Source organism: Fomitiporia mediterranea, assembly GCF_000271605.1.
Source record: "Fomitiporia mediterranea MF3/22 unplaced genomic scaffold FOMMEscaffold_8, whole genome shotgun sequence".
NCBI lineage: Eukaryota > Fungi > Basidiomycota > Agaricomycetes > Hymenochaetales > Hymenochaetaceae > Fomitiporia > Fomitiporia mediterranea.
Genome location: NW_006760393.1, coordinates 2,995,560 through 3,010,984, shown reverse-complemented (window position 1 = coordinate 3,010,984; position 15,425 = coordinate 2,995,560). Strand labels below are relative to the sequence as shown.

The 15,425-nt window shown below is 47.0% G+C and overlaps 6 protein-coding genes across 6 annotated transcripts; 2 read left to right on the top strand and 4 right to left on the bottom strand.

Annotated features, from left to right (window-relative positions):
* Positions 1-182: 182 nt before the first annotated feature.
* On the bottom strand, positions 183-871 carry FOMMEDRAFT_111707 (uncharacterized protein). The gene is made up of 2 exons (XM_007268907.1): positions 517-871; positions 183-450 (listed from the first exon to the last, which is right to left on the bottom strand). Exons 1-2 carry the CDS (start codon positions 785-787, stop codon positions 443-445), a joined length of 279 nt encoding a protein of 92 aa, XP_007268969.1. The 5' UTR covers positions 788-871; the 3' UTR covers positions 183-442.
* A 458-nt stretch (positions 872-1,329) lies between these two features.
* On the bottom strand, positions 1,330-1,941 carry FOMMEDRAFT_88964 (DUF1768-domain-containing protein; the record flags this gene model as incomplete). Its single annotated transcript, XM_007268906.1, has 2 exons — positions 1,330-1,533; positions 1,594-1,941. The coding sequence occupies 2 exons, from the start codon at positions 1,939-1,941 to the stop codon at positions 1,330-1,332; spliced, it is 552 nt and encodes a 183-aa protein (XP_007268968.1).
* A 2,660-nt stretch (positions 1,942-4,601) lies between these two features.
* Positions 4,602-5,619, top strand: FOMMEDRAFT_158843 (uncharacterized protein; the record flags this gene model as incomplete). The annotated part of the gene is made up of 4 exons (XM_007268905.1): positions 4,602-4,614; positions 4,669-4,736; positions 4,789-4,898; positions 4,953-5,619. The coding sequence occupies 4 exons, from the start codon at positions 4,602-4,604 to the stop codon at positions 5,617-5,619; spliced, it is 858 nt and encodes a 285-aa protein (XP_007268967.1).
* Positions 5,620-6,600: 981 nt separating this feature from the next.
* Positions 6,601-9,660, top strand: FOMMEDRAFT_169756 (DNA/RNA polymerase; the record flags this gene model as incomplete). Its single annotated transcript, XM_007268904.1, has 6 exons — positions 6,601-7,655; positions 7,712-7,771; positions 7,823-8,025; positions 8,080-8,417; positions 8,469-8,627; positions 8,683-9,660. 6 exons carry the CDS (start codon positions 6,601-6,603, stop codon positions 9,538-9,540), a joined length of 2,673 nt encoding a protein of 890 aa, XP_007268966.1. The 3' UTR covers positions 9,541-9,660.
* A 74-nt stretch (positions 9,661-9,734) lies between these two features.
* FOMMEDRAFT_22051 (WD40 repeat-like protein) lies at positions 9,735-11,177 on the bottom strand (the record flags this gene model as incomplete). Its single annotated transcript, XM_007268903.1, has 6 exons — positions 9,735-9,837; positions 9,899-9,956; positions 10,011-10,331; positions 10,386-10,789; positions 10,855-10,927; positions 10,986-11,177. 6 exons carry the CDS (start codon positions 11,172-11,174, stop codon positions 9,773-9,775), a joined length of 1,110 nt encoding a protein of 369 aa, XP_007268965.1. The 3' UTR covers positions 9,735-9,772.
* Positions 11,178-12,655: 1,478 nt separating this feature from the next.
* On the bottom strand, positions 12,656-13,181 carry FOMMEDRAFT_135841 (fungal hydrophobin; the record flags this gene model as incomplete). Its single annotated transcript, XM_007268902.1, has 3 exons — positions 12,656-12,702; positions 12,768-12,805; positions 12,868-13,181. The coding sequence occupies 3 exons, from the start codon at positions 13,179-13,181 to the stop codon at positions 12,656-12,658; spliced, it is 399 nt and encodes a 132-aa protein (XP_007268964.1).
* Between the last annotated feature and the right edge of the window lie 2,244 nt (positions 13,182-15,425).

The window sequence follows — 15,425 nt, the reverse complement described above, 5'->3', positions numbered from 1 at the left end:
CTGGGAAAGATACGCTTTGTAATGGCGAAACGTCTGGCTCTGGACTCTTCGAGTTGCCTGATAATAGTTCTCGAATGAAGTCGTGTACAGCATAAAACGACTTAGCGCGAAACGGCAAGTTTTCCTGCGACGAAAATTCTCGTAAGTTGTCTGCATCTAAAATGCTTGAAGAACACACTTACGACATAGATGGTTCTGTTGTCCCAGTGGTAAGAAGTGAGCTTGCGGATGCAACTTTTGACGTTCTCCCAGTCTTTACGTCGAATCTCAAATCCTCCCTGCGCCTCTGAGTCCGTCATTCGTGCTTGTCTACGCCAGTCGCTATGCGGATTTTCCGAGACTATAAGCCGTCCTTCCAATATTTTGCTTGCTCTCGCGCAGCCGATGAGGGTCGCTTCAGGCGGAATGGGTGTCAACCCAGCGAACACCGGCGAAGTTTGAATTAGATAGCTAATAGGAACAACTTCCAGTTCGATCAAACTTGGATGGAAAATACGTCGTGTGGAATTTACTCACAGCCATCTTCATTCGCCTCCATAGTTTCAAATAATTCAAAGTTTGACCATAACGCGTAGTCTGAGAGTGCTAACTCAAGAAGCACTGTATAAGTCCCGTCATCCAGATATTTCTCCTCCTTATGCTTCCTCCCTGACGCTGGTGTTGACGGGACCTGTTCCACCTGGGTTTCCTTCCGTTGCGCTGGAAGCCGCAATCCGGACGCGTCATTTGAGGTACGCGTATGTTTAGACAACTTTCTCGGGATGAAGGTAAACTCTGAGCTCGACATAGTTTTCGTTTCTTCAGAGTAATGCTGTATTACGATGTGAAGAAAAGCGGAGGACTATTTGGTGACATTGAGGAGGAAAGTGGCAAGTTGCCGTATGTAAGTACGTGTAAGGTAAGTACGTGTAAAAGGAAATCCGCCTTCCCTATTTGGAAACGGAATGAATCAAGGAAAAGTGCATCTTCGTATATTGTGTTACCAAAAAAGCACAATCAAGTGACGTTGCTGAAGTAAAAGCCATTTTACATTCGAACCAGTTATATGAATAAATCTAGTAAGTAAATGAGAAGGTTGAAGGTATAGCTAATGGCAAATTGCAGGAGGTATACCTAAGATAGTGTTAAATGTGCAACGAACTTCCAGAGATAAAATAACATGCACTCAAACAGAGTGGTTTTGCAAGATCAGTACATACGAGAGTACTGCCACAAAATATAGACTGAGTCATGAAGGACTTGAGAAGAAATCCGAATGCATATGGTAGTCGTTAAGTTGCGTGAAGGAAAAACGCGGCCATCGTAATTAATTTGCACTTGTTGAAAGGGTTAACTTTCAGCAGCTTCATATCTCAAGCGCTCTCGGACACGCATTAAAGTTTTTCCAAGTTCGTTCTCCCCTTCTTCATGTTCACCCGTCCCCCAAAACGGATCAGAAGCATCTGCATAGACGATCTCCGCGATACCTGTGTCTAGTAAGAGTTCACGCAGATCCGGATGTTGCGCGAGTTTGCGATACAGTACGTCCTCCATCTGTTAATACAGTTAATCATAAGTTATCCAACAGAGGAAACCATGAGATAGATGGCTCACTTTACTAAACAGAATCTCCTCCCAGTCATGCCGTGTGTGTTCGGATATGTTCCTCAAGAGAGCGTCCAACTCTGGAAGCGTCTGAGTCTTGCGAACACGCTTTGCTAAATCATTACGCCTCCCTAAGAAACGATGTGCCTCGAACAGATGAGCCGCTGTCGGATATAGCTTCCCGTCATAGAAAACGCGATGCGGCGACACGTGTGACAGACCACCGTATCCAGGCGTGTCCTGATCGAAGCGGATTACAGGAGGAGTGGAAGTTGCGTTGGGGTTTGGAGAGCGTGGTCCTTCACCTGCGACTAAGGGAGGTAATACTGGTGAGAAGGAATGGGAAGGCGTTGGCATAGGCATAGGCTGGGACGGTCCAGGCGTAAGCGGATTACCGGGTTGTAGACCGGGCGTAAGAGGGTTTGCTGGTTGAGGGCCAGGAGTAAGAGGATATGCGGGTTGATGACCGGGAGTGAGAGAATTCCCTGCCTGAGGGCCGGGTGTGAGAGGAATCCCCGGTCGCACACCAGGTGTGAGTGGATTGGCCGGCATTTGTTGATGCGGAAGTGGTGACAGAGGATGCGCTGGTTGTGGTTGGGATGCGGGACCAGGCACTGCGGGCGATGACATCGCCATAAACCCTGGCGGTGGCCCTTGATCCTCAGCTACAGGAGGCATCATCTGCTCTGCTCCACGTCTTCGCCAGCCAAATGGTATACGCGAAGAGAATGATCGACCTAGGCCAGCTCTTCGTGCCCTGGGCGACGTAATACTGCTATCTGAGCCAGATGCAGTACTATCATCACGAACAAACTCGGGTAGCCTAGGTAGTTCAGGCATAGTCTCGAAACGCCTGTGTCCGGGAGCGTATTCGGGACTACGGCTCGGTCTAAACGGGTTCAGACGCTCAAAGACACGTCCGAAGCTTCCTTCCCTTTCGAGCCTCCGTTCATCTGAAAACCAACCATCTGGGAAAACTTCATTTTGGCGATCCGCATATGCAGTCCCAACAAGTAACGGACGATATTTTCTGCGAGTATACACATCTTTTGGTGGCGGAGGCAGTGGATTTCTGAGTGGACTGGACCGACGCGGTGGTGGAGGAGACATATGAGCCATCGCTGCACCTGCTAGCATGTCTCTTGGCATGTCCGCTTCACGTGGCGGCCGAGGTAGCGGATTGTGTGCCAAAGGGTCTGTTGTCTCGCCTCCAGTGCTAGAACTGGAAGTAGAAGTGGAGATAGAACCCTCTGGCGCGCGGGTAAACGAGCGAGGGATGATGGGTTCCACTCCTGGTGCTTGCCCAAAGTTAGGAGCAGAATGTTCGGGCATTCTATTTGCGGGACCAGGAGAAAGCGGATATTGAGCCTGCGGCTGCAGTTGAACCGATGCCTGTGGTACCTGGGGAACAGGAACAGGTGGTGCAGGATTCGCAGCTGCTGGCTGTACCTGGGGTTGAGGTATCTGCATATACGGCTGCTGGGCTTGTGCTACAGGTGGACCTGAGATCTGCTGCATTGGATGCATGACAAGAGGGACTAACCTGCGTCAATCAGCTCTGTAATGTTTAACATTTAATGACAGTAACTTACATATTATCTGAGGGGATTGTTGCCATCCCCGGGGCTTGGAATACATCCCAGGGTTTCCCGCCTGCCCGTAGAATGGTGCAGGTTGAGCATAACCGCCAAAACCTCTGCGTCCGTAAGAGCCATAATTCTGAGCTGGATCGCCGTAGCTATATTCATAAGGGTGCTTCGATGTGTTTGCCCCCATGTGCTAATCAGTTATCTCTCGATAGATAGTGACTTAATTTTACACAGCGGGCTAACAATGACGAGATGGCAGCAAGAGCAAGGGCGAAGGCTCTGTGTTCGTGCTGAATAAATCCGGTTGCCTCCGCGTGAACAACGTTGAAAACACGAGGCAAGAACCTAGCTTTGACCAGTCAACACCGGATTTGAGTTCGTAGCTCATAAAGGATCAAGCCAAAGTGTCCATATCGTCAAAAGTTGAGGCAGAAAGTGAGCCACGACAGGGACTCAATTTTTAGCGCATCCAATTCGGTTGTCAACATGGAGAAAGCACGAGGCACGTGCAGACATTATGCCATACTTGTAACTAAGCTCTGACTCAGCACAGCATCCTGAAACGGACCTAAACCTTATTTCATACTTACCTTCCTCACTGATGATGTTCAGGCAGAAGGTAGTAAACCGCCTCAGAGGTTTTGCATCCATCCCGTCACACCAGTTGCATTCACTACCCCCCACATCTTCACCTCGACAGTTTAAGGTCGTGCTTGATAATAACAGTCTTTACATCGAGAAGCCTCTTGCAGAAGCTCTCGGCTGGACTCCAGAATCTAGAGTTGATGGAGTGAAGCTTTCTTTACATGGCTGGGATCCCAGATACTTCGTCATCACTCCAAGTGGATCGGACGAAGGTAAATATGAACGTAGGCTGTCTTGTCTATTTTCCCGGCTGACCTGGTCAACAGAGTCACTTGCAAGACGAACAGTAGAGAGTGGACACAATCCTGGTGTTCAGATTGTTTTAGATTATCTGAAGGATAGGTAACGGGTGTCGGCTGGGAGGGCGGTACCTTATCACGGAACGACTTTATTATCTCCTTACACATAGGGTCCGGATTAAAGCAATGTAATAATACCCCTACTCATCTCCTTTGCTGTGCGACCCAGGGCATAATTCAGTAAACAATTTTAGGCGTTCAACTGATGTTCACATCGTACCTCATTGCACAGCATGAGAGCTTCTTCCACACAGTAGCATCTCTCTTTTTATTCTTGACGTTGACAAATTCAGCAGACAGCTGCCTGAAAGGAGAACACAAATCTGATAAAACATTCAAATTTGACTGCAGTATCTGAGATCATCTTCATGAGTAACTGTATAAAGTAAGGCAAGATTGGTGAATAGTACACTTTATGGCATATGCAGTACACGCGTTTGGTGAAACGCGACGAGGATGAGTGAGGGTCCAAATTGTTTTTGCGATGTGCGTCACGAGTCCGTGACACGTGGTATGAACAGCTTGTGTCACTGACTCTACTTCAGTAACAGTTGGTTCGTTCTCTGACCTTCTTGAAGAAAACATTATGGCGGAAAAGACAGTTGTCGACAGGGAGAAGGTAAGTAAACAAAAGCCGCAACACGTTGGATATGCAACTTACATTAGTGCAGACGGCGCCATTTTTAATGCGGACATTCGTTAAGGTCGGGGGTTACCATCGAACCGAGTTTTTTGAGGATGGAACATTGCCAACGACGGACGAGCACCAAATTTTTACATGGTACGTGAGTTACCACGTATAAATATTCGTATATACTAATTATGTACGATATAGGAGGGACGCAACGTTGAAAGAAATCCTGACTACGCTACGCCTCACAACGACCAACACCGAAATTCGACACCCGGTCGCAAAATTCGGGTTCCGCTCTCTGTACGCTGATTCTTCTACAAAAGGACGCATCACGACTCGAGACCTTGGTATGGTCTACTCGCGCGATATTCTCGGCGAACCAGGTTCGCTGGAAGCTCCTGCTCCTCGGTTATTACAGGACTCGGAGGACGAAGTCGACACAGGGCGCACGCTAGAGGAGTTGCGATTCATGCCTGGAGACTTTATGTGTATCTCCGTTATTCTTCCAAAACACGTAACAGCTCCGGATGCGTCAATTCGAGGAGCAGCAGCCGGAGCTCCAACATCAGGTGTCGCGAACGGATGGAAAAATGGTCCGTCAAGTCCGCCTGGTCCGCCTGGTGGACTAGGCCGTGGTGGAGGACACTGGAGAGGAGGCTCCGAGCCTGGTGGAGGACGTGGCCGGATTGGACGCGGTGACCGTCCTCGGAGAGATCTGGACCGGGATATCGTAGAACGCGACAGACGAATCCCGCCACCCAGACGCGGACGCGACTCACCACCTTATAGGGACACGTATGACCGTCGCGACCGACGTTCACGGTCCCCGTACTCGCATTCACATTCTCCACCTCGGAGGTATCGTTAAAAGATGATATCAGCTCGAACCGATCTTTCTGTGAAGTTGATCTAATGCGCTTTGAGCTTTCTTTGTATCTTTGACTATTTAGTTGATTCGGTCCTTCTCCGTACTCCGACCGCTCCCCGCCATTGTGGCCTCGCTATGGCACGTATATTCCTTGAATAGTAGAGATACAGCGACCTCTAAAATGATTAGCAGTAACTGCCTGCGATGTTCGTATATCACAGCCGCATTAGAACTTCTGTTTAAGTCTGCTTGCGTTCCACCCGTTGTGAAAGGAAAGCAGTGTTGCATCCAAGGTCTGCTAACTATTGACATTTCTAGATCAAAGCTGGATCAGAAGCCATGTAAGCCATTGGAGTTCTAATAAGCAATTACTCAAACTGCAACCAAAAATACCACAGAACAGTTTCATAACATTGCATCATTCATATACACAAGTTAGTCAAGAAAGAACAGTAAGTAAAAACTAAGAAAATAGGGATACAGGTTGATCAGTATTTAGTAAGTATACAGCACACACCAAGGATAAACAATTAGATTTCTTCCTTTTACAATGCAACCTTTTAACAAGCGCCATACTGTTTTAAGATGCCTGGATTAATCTTACACGAAAAGGAAAGTATTGGCATTTGGTGATGCTGTATAAAGTTCTCTTGAGAAGAAAGCATATACATGCTTTAAGTTATGCAACTGACTATTGCAGGGCACGAAAATTTCTGTAATATGTGGCAGAATCTCAACAATTAAGTAAAGAGAAACTTTCTGGACAAACAGTATATATTGAAGGACTTGCTTATGCGCTGGCAATTGAGAAATTTACAAGTTCTGCCTTCGAGTCAAAGGTTTGCTAAATAAGGCTTGAGAGAGTCTTGCCAAATCAGGTGGCCCTGATTCGGCAGACTCGGCCATCGAAAGACAGAACCACCTATTCACTCACAACGCTACTACTAGGTCGACAGTCTGCAATGCGATAACACTTTAGAGATGGGGACGCTCAGCGCGCAATCCTCTTTCTCGGAAATCTTTGATCAAGACACACCAGAGTTCATCAAGGCTCTCAGCACGACAGTCTTTCCGGGAGAGCTACCGGGACCAGGAGACGTAGAAAATGACGTCGAGAAGAGGAAACGACATCAAGAAGATATTGAAACGCTGGCAAAGTTATCCCAAGATTTCATGAAGAAGCTGTCGCAGAGCTCAACAGATCACCAAGAAAACGTTACGTATCGCGATCACAATGAAGGCCGACCAGCAAAGCGCATGAAGACTCAGGAAGAACGAGAATTTATTCAAGGGTCATCAAGCAAGCCATTAGGAGGACCAACTCTTTCTGAAGATGCTCAAGGCCATGAAGACGAGGAACCCTTCAAGGCAACTCAGCCAACAGTAGAACCAAAGCCACTGCATTCAACCGATCCAGTTTCGTTGAGAGATGCGGCTCTTGTCCCTGGCTACGCTCCGTTCAAGGCCAATGAACATGCAGAACGCCTAATGCAAAATGAAGATTTTCGTGCAACGCGTACATCCGCAGCGGGTGCGGATTTCATTGACAGCTTCTACAAGAATTCAAGACTTCACTATCTCAGTACATGGAAAGTGGAATTACGCGCTTTAGTTGCAGAAGCTCAAGAACGCGCTGACAAGGCATTTGCACAAGGAGCAGGAGGGGCTGGCGATGCAGATGGCGGCGCGGAAAGTAGTAAGGATGGTCTTGTTAAGGAGGACGGATTGGTGGGCAAGGTGAAGGCGGAAGACACAAGTACAAGTATGCGAGGAAACGCGTTTCAACTCCTTCGATCTCCGAGTAAAAAGATTAAAGCGAAAGAGCAAGACGCCGTCGGTTCGGAAAATACCGTCATAATGCACTGCGATTTTGATTGCTTTTTTGCGTCCGTCGGACTTCTTACGCGACCACATTTAAAGGACCAACCGGTTGTCGTATGTCATTCTCAAGGAGCACGGGGCGGAGAATCGAGCACAAGCGAGGTTTCCAGTGCGAATTACAAAGCACGGGAGTCTGGGATCCGCTCGGGCATGAGGTGCTTCCATTTCATCCCACTATTATAAGCGACGGGATTTGCTGACTGAGGTTCAGCCTTCATCAGGCACGTAAACTATGCCCATCCGTAGTCACAATACCGTATGAATTTGAGAAGTAAGTCTCGGGTTTGGTTGCTATTCTGCTATGATACTAATAGCAATATAGGTACAAGAAAGCGTCTCTACATTTGTATACCATCCTTATGTCCCATTCGGATGACCTTCAAGCTGTGAGCGTGGATGAGGCACTCATAGACGTTACGACGGCGGTCAAGCAGATGCCACCGTCCACAAAAAAGCGTTATGACCCAGCAAAGGAGTTCGCAGAGATGTTGCGTGCGGAAATTAAAGCAAGTACAGGATGCGATGGTAAGTACCCTTTCAAAGTTGTGTTCCGACCACCGTTCTTACAGTTTTTTTTAGTGAGCATAGGCATTTCGCACAATATAATGCTTGCCCGCCTTGCGACTCGGAAAGCAAAACCAGCAGGCTCGCACCACCTGCGGCTTGAGGACCTTCAAAAGCATATTGAGAACACATGTGTGGACGAGCTTCATGGATTTGGACGAGCTGCGCGGGACAAGGCACTTGAGCGTCTTGGCGTGGCAACGCTCGGTGAACTTGCAAAGAAACCACGAAGTGTATTATGTGATGTCTTTGGTAAAACATTGGGTTCAACATTGTATGACGCCTGTCGAGGAATTGATCACCGACGTATTGAGTCTGACAAACCGCGAAAGTCGGTTTCAGCGGAGATCAATGTACGTCTGACTTCTTTCCATTTCTTCTGTTCACTACTAAATTATGTACAGTATGGAATCCGATTCGAGAATAATGAGCAAGCACAGGCATTTATGTTTCAACTTGCGGAGGAAGTGGCAAGGCGACTTGATGCAGTTGACATGCGTGGACGCTCTTTAACGCTCAAGGTTATGAAACGCGATCCCGACGCTCCTGTGGAAGCACCCAAGGTAGGAGGTTTCATGCAATTTCATTTTCGAGACTAAGAGGTTGATCACGACCCAGTTCCTTGGACACGGCTGCTGCAATATTTTTAACAAGCAAGCGAGTTTATCTTCCGAGGATGGCCGCGCAACCAGCGACGCACTCATAATAGGTCAACAAGCATGGAGGCTTCTCAAAGGTTTTGCATTCGATCCACGCGACTTGCGCGGAGTCGGCATTCAGATTCAGAAGCTCGAGAAGGCTAGCGAGTCGAATTCCCATTCTGGAGAACTCGGACAGGCTAAGCTTTCATTCAAGAAAGTCTCTAAAGAGCCGAAGGAGAAGAAGGAAGAGAAAGAGGAGAAGATTCCACCTGTAGTGCTCACAGTACAACCTCCATCCTCGCAATCAGCAGACGACGACGAAGTGCAAGAAATCAAACCCAGCACTCCACCGCCAGCAGACGGCGTCGCATCAAACCTCGCTCTTCCATCCTTCTCCCAAGTCGACCGATCATCATTCGAAGCACTTCCAGACTCTCTAAAGAAGGAGATCAAAACTGAATACAGTCGACGTTCAGCGTCACCTGCACTCTCCGCTATAAGTGATGACCGTACACCATCACTCTCCCCTCCCAAGAAACGTACAACAAACAAAGGCACGCCACTCTCTCGTATCACACAAGCACTCGCTCCACGAAGTCGGGATGGTTCCGCTCGTTCAGGTGCATCAGCTGGTATACAGAAACAGAACATCTTCGAAAGATGTGGAGAGCAAAAGGAGACGCGTGGAAGTCGTGTAGTCGTCACTCGAGCGGAGCTAGTGAAGCTTGGTATTGATCCAAAGGTGTTTTATGAGCTTCCTTCGGACGTTCAAATGGAACAGCTTGCGAGTGCGAGATTCGCGAGGTCGTTTGGCTCTAAGGCGACGAAGAAGTGACCATCTGTTTTTTATGTTCTTATGCCTAATTTATTTCGATGTATCGTTAGGACATGTACTGCCCGCTTACTTGTTATCTCTAGTCTCCTCCAAATCTGAATACACGATTTTTCGTTTACCAACTTTCATACAGCAGTCTTGCACTTGATAGTACCTGTTGCTTGCTTTTACTATCACCCAGATCCTTTATAGAATAGTATGTGACAGAGGCAAATATCTAATACATGGAGATCTACATTGACATCCCTGGTTCCAGCTCGCCGAGAAGCATAGTTGCGTCCTTGCTCCCAGTAAGTACTGTCGACAGGAAAAGGTACATCATTAACATAGTCTTCGAGTTTCGTAGAAAATCGCTCACCAATAGGTTCCTTTGGATGGAAGTCAACAGAAGTAACTGTACCCTTATGTCCAGGAAGCTAGTCACGATCATTAGTAGCCGTATTGCAGAGCAATGGGTCCGAGAGGCTTACTTTGTAGAGAATTTTACCACTTTCTACTTCCCATATACACACCATCCGATCCGCACCGCCCACAGCAACACGTCCGCCTCCATCATCCTTACTCCACGATGCCCGCAATAAAGTACTCTCGAATCCTGCTGGTGATCCGAGGAGAGTTCGATGGACTCGGGTTGGATTTGGAGCGAAGGGGCGGATATCGTGAATGATGACTTGTGAAGAGAAAGACGGGGAAAGCAGGAAGTTGCCATTCGGTGAAAGGGAAAGTGAGGTTGGAGTATCGGTATGTCCTGTAAGGGAGTATACTTTCGCACTTTTTCGAAGATCGAAAACCTAGTGTATTTCAGTATGAGTCGATCGAATCAAGTTGAATAGGACAAGACGTACGTGGATCTCGTTATCCAATGCACCAGCATAAACCGTCGAGCCATCCGCACTCCAACAAACAGACGTTACAGGGCAACCAACTTCAAACGTTGCAACGGCCTGTTTTCCACCTTCGTCTCCGCCTTCCCAGACGTGTACGAAGCCATCATCTGCTGCAGTCGCAATGAGTTCTACAGCCGCACCACCGGTGAGCGTCCGGTCAAGTGCATTAACGACGCCTCTGTGAGCTCGAATTTTTCGAGCCCGCTGGCCCGTGGAGAGGTCCGTCATGACGAGCGTGTGGTCTGCAGAGACTGTGTAGAGAAGCGGTGAGAAAAGAGACCATTGTAAGTCGAGGATAGGCGCTTTGTGTAGAGCAGGCAGATATCCATAGTTTGACGTTGGAGGGTACGTTCTCCATAAAGCTGAAAGCGTTCCATAATTAACTCGAGTTCACTATTTAAATTTCATGTAACAAAGGATCACGCACAGACGCTCCGATCTGCAGAACACGCTGCAATATTTTGTCCTGTAGGGTCAAATCTACAGCTCATGATTTCGGCCTAACCAACATACATGTGTTAGACACGAGCTATCTCAGCGTCTATCACAACTACTCACAGAATGTGAACCAGAAAGGCTGACAATGGGCGCTTCAAGACCACTGGTACGCTTCACAGAGCGTATAAGTCCCTTTTTACTATCATCTCCGGTTGAGGAAATAGCAATCTGAGTTTCTGGTGGTGTCGCTCCACGCGCCCGTTTTATGAGTATACCATCAGTTGGTGGGGAATGCTCCCTTTTTGCCATCGTCTTGAATGCCAGTACTTCAGAAAGATGAATGTAGCAGCTAAAATCCAACGCGTACGGAAATCAGGCTGCAGGCAGGCATTTCGGTCAAGTCACGTGGCATCATCTGGTCTTCGAACGCGCTTTTTTACTGCGATTATCTTTTGAGCTTGCACGCTGTTTACAGCATTCTTCAGCCGAGTGAAAAGCCTCTGATTATCAATGGCATTAGGCAAACACTACTACTTGGATCAGACGACGAGCTCATTACTCAGTAATTAAATTCACTGGATGCTCTATTCTCCAATAATTTTCCGCTGCGCTGAAGATATTCTGCTTACCGAGCAAGGTTGGTATTGTCAATCTACTTGACGCTTCTCTCTGCACGAAAAAAGAAATTCCCCTCTCTGATTGACATATTGGCAGTGCAGTGTCTCTGCCTGACCATGGTTCCTACTTATACAAAGAAATCGACTTTGAAGTGGCTGCCGAGCCAATAGTGTGCGTAAGTAATTTCTTGCCCCAATCTTACGCTCTGAACGTGCGCCCATTGAAATGCAGTGTATCATTCTGCCACTGCAATAACTATAAAAAATATACCGGAACGTGTCCACCACCAACGTTATGTTCCCAGCTAATGTAAGAGCCTTCATATCGTAACACTCATGCGAAGTATTATCCATTACTTACTAATACTACTGGAATAAAGGATACGATAAGAATCACGATGGGAGAATCTCGTTAGTGACCCCAAAGACACTGTTCAAGACCCTGGTAATGCGCTGTCTCGCAGATTCTACAGCCTCTGCGGTTCACCGCTGTATGATTCTGACTGTGACTTTGGACACACACTCTGTATTCTATAGTGCACTGGACGACTTCAAATTGGTTGGAGATGATGAAATCGTGAAGGAAGCGAAACCACATGTGGAGTTCTATTCTAAGGATAGGACGTCCTGGGTGCATCCTGTCGAAGGAGCTGAGCAGCCGAAGACAAAGCCTGGACGGGATTAGTTTACTGATTTAACGCAAAGACTTGCACATTGTAATGGTGCAATGCAGAATGACCAGCTGATCGTGCAGACGAGCTCATTTATTACAGCTAGTTTCAGTATATGATTCAACCTCTGATATCCTTTTGAAAAGAACGGCTTTCTGGCCACGACACGAATATCTTTGAACAGTCCCATACACTCCCAAGTACGGGGCCGTCGGTAACTGCTAACGGGATTTCGTCAATTTATTGAAATTATTTTAACTTCGTACAACTCATGTTTTGATGTTATTTTGTAGAGCCGGACTCATGCATAGGAAATAGAGCACGTTCAAACATATTATCCAATTCACACACAAACACTTCAGAACACAATTTCACAGACACAGGCAATACAAAATAAATCTCAATTAACTAGATCCTTGACAATGGACTGCCATCCCAACCGAAGTAAAGACAGCTCTCAATAGTGATGTCCTCCTTATATTGATGCGACTTATCATCGGCATTAGAGGCTGATGTCGACGGGAACACAGCCGATAGAGATGAGATCACCTGCAATGAGAGGCGAAGTCAATAAATTACACATTCGGATTTGTATGATTGAAGTTCCAGTATACCATGACTGTTATCCTCGCAGCAGACGGGGTGCGCATTGCTGAAAGGGAAAAAAGTTAGCAGGAGGTCGCGACTATTGGCAAACCACGGTATAGAACATACCACGAGGCGCCGCCAGTACCAATAATGGTAATCGGGGTGCAAGTCAGACCGACAAGAATGTCAAGGTCCTGGACGACGATGCCAAGAAGGCCAAGTATACCCGCCGCTGCAGAATCGCCCGCAGTCGTGACAGTGTTGCAGCACTGAATCGGACCGGTGTTGCACTGACTAGCAGGCTCCGTCGTCGTCGCCGTCGCGGTGACAGTTACTGTCGTAGTCGGGGCAATCTTCGTCGGAGAGCCCCCGTTGGGCATAGGGGTGGCGACCGCAAGGAGCGAGAGCGAGATGAAGGTGGCAAACTTGGTGAACAACATTGTTGCAGAGTGAATATACTTGAGAAACGCGAGAGAGGAGTTGGTAGTCAAAAAAACTTGTGAGTTGAGTGGCTGAAGAAAGTACGTCGAAAAGCCCGAGCTTTTATAACTTTCAGAGACTCCGAGGAAAATGCCCATAAAACAACAGAAACATTGACCTTCGGCACTTTCGGCACTCCAGCATTCCTTTCACCAGTACGATGTCGAACCAACTCCAAAGCGGAAAACACTAGCAAGCCACAACGTCATCTAATGAGATGTTGTTCGCGAATACCGAAGGGAAAGTAACCCAGAATCTTCCAATGGGATGTTCAGAACCAGTATTGTGACCAGGTTTACGACAAATTTTTGATGCCACTTAACCTGATAAAATCTTCAATGTCGCCGGAGCATAGATTCTATTCACTGTTAGTTTTTCGACCCTGTTTGGTAGGTGAACTCGCCGCTAATTCCCGCGAATCACTTCATTGTTGTTTTCAAAGCTAGGCACGAGGCCAAAACACTCGATTAATTGGAGTGAATGGATTTATTTATGTCGGTGCTAGCACTTATCGGTGTTGGAACTTACCGGAGGAAAAGCACGCATAGGTTTTTGTGTGCGCTTGATAAAGAGATGATATGGTTATGAAGGACACTCTCGCCAATGATGAGGTAGCTACCTTTTACCAGGTCACTACAGTCCCGCAGTCTAGCTCAGATCAGGCGCAAGTTCACCAATAGGACGGGCAATAAATGAGTCAATTCTATGAGGGAAAGATTTTCAGAAAGTCCGAGGATGACGTAGGAGCGGGAAGAAAGATATTCTCGTCGAGACAGAACCGAGCCGTCAAAGATTCCTTGTTTCGCGGCCCCAAGCGAGGAGAGTCTTCGACCAATAGGAGAGCCACTCGTGCACACTTAGAAACGAGGCAAACTCCGAAAGTGTGGTAGGGATTGTTCCGATAAACTGAGATGTAGATGCCATCGGTTAGAAAAGATATGATGCTGTAAGATGGTGCCTCGGAAGTTGCCTCAGAAACAAAGAGGTACTCAGCAATAGTGCAACAGAACATAACGTACAAGCTGAAAACCATTGGGCCTCAGTAATTTATCTGCTTTTACATCGGGAATCGTGATTTTCAAGAAGTCAGCACAATGGAAATTCGATGGCGAGACATCAAGCCAGGAACAGACCACATAGCACTGCAGATGAATTTTGCACACTTCCATTGTCATAGGACTGAGAAGCTTTCAGAGACCTGATACAGAGGTACGATTGGCTAGGCACAGATATCATCTAATGGCAACCAGCCCAAGCAATCCTGACTTGACTGTACCACAGGTTATAGAGAATTCTGGAAAGGTTCTGAGACTTGCCAAACACAGCATGCAAAGTCAGAAAGTCCCAGTCTACTGATCTGCAAGCAGCTCAGAGATTAAAGGCTTGTTTTTAGGGATGTGGTGGTTGTCCCTTTATTAAAGTAAGTATTGCAAAACAGAGAAACAGTGCATCTCCCACATGATCCACTGATCCTAGTAAAACAAGTCACCTGCCAATTTCAGTATCTATTCATATGCACAGTAGTCTACAGTAAACAAGTTGCATCAATTCTGCATCCAAGCCCTGAGTCCCACAGCTCTTTTTTGGTTAGTCTGAATTGGCCACTCACTGTCCAACTTGTATTTCACTAAGTCAAAATAAAGTCAGTTTTCTAATGAAAATACATATTCCCCTCCCTAATCCTATCCCCAAGCCTAGCCAATACCCAACCTAACAGCCCAACCTATCCTAAACCTAATTGGGGTGGCTTTGCCCCCCCAAACCCCCCCTCCTAACTTCTTAGTCTGAGAGCCACCACATAAGTATTATGTAAGTGGCCATTCAGGGTCGTCCAAAAAAGAGCTGTGAGACTCAGGGCTTGGATACAGAAAGTCAAGTCTGTAGCAAACATGTTCTGCAACAACATTAACTTAACATCACAATCATTAACACACAAACCAGCTGTGTGCATGCTCTTTCTTGTGTTAGATGATACTCTGCTTTGAATGCCACGTTCAACATTTGTCAGGTTCTGCTGCCTTGAGAACCAGGCGGATTGGCTTGTACGTTTGGTCTAATCATGCTTGATGCTCGATTGGATAGGCCGAAGAGGCCGAAGTACTAAAACATCATCAATATCTGGTCCGATGGTATCATTATAGAGAGAATAAATGAAACCCATATTATCGAATCCAGGAGGGGAGAGTTCGGACATCATAGTCTGC

Bases quoted from the DNA above. Each gene is read 5' to 3' on its own strand.
- FOMMEDRAFT_111707 (XM_007268907.1), bottom strand. From the start codon at position 787: ATGTCGAGCTCAGAGTTTACCTTCATCCCGAGAAAGTTGTCTAAACAT.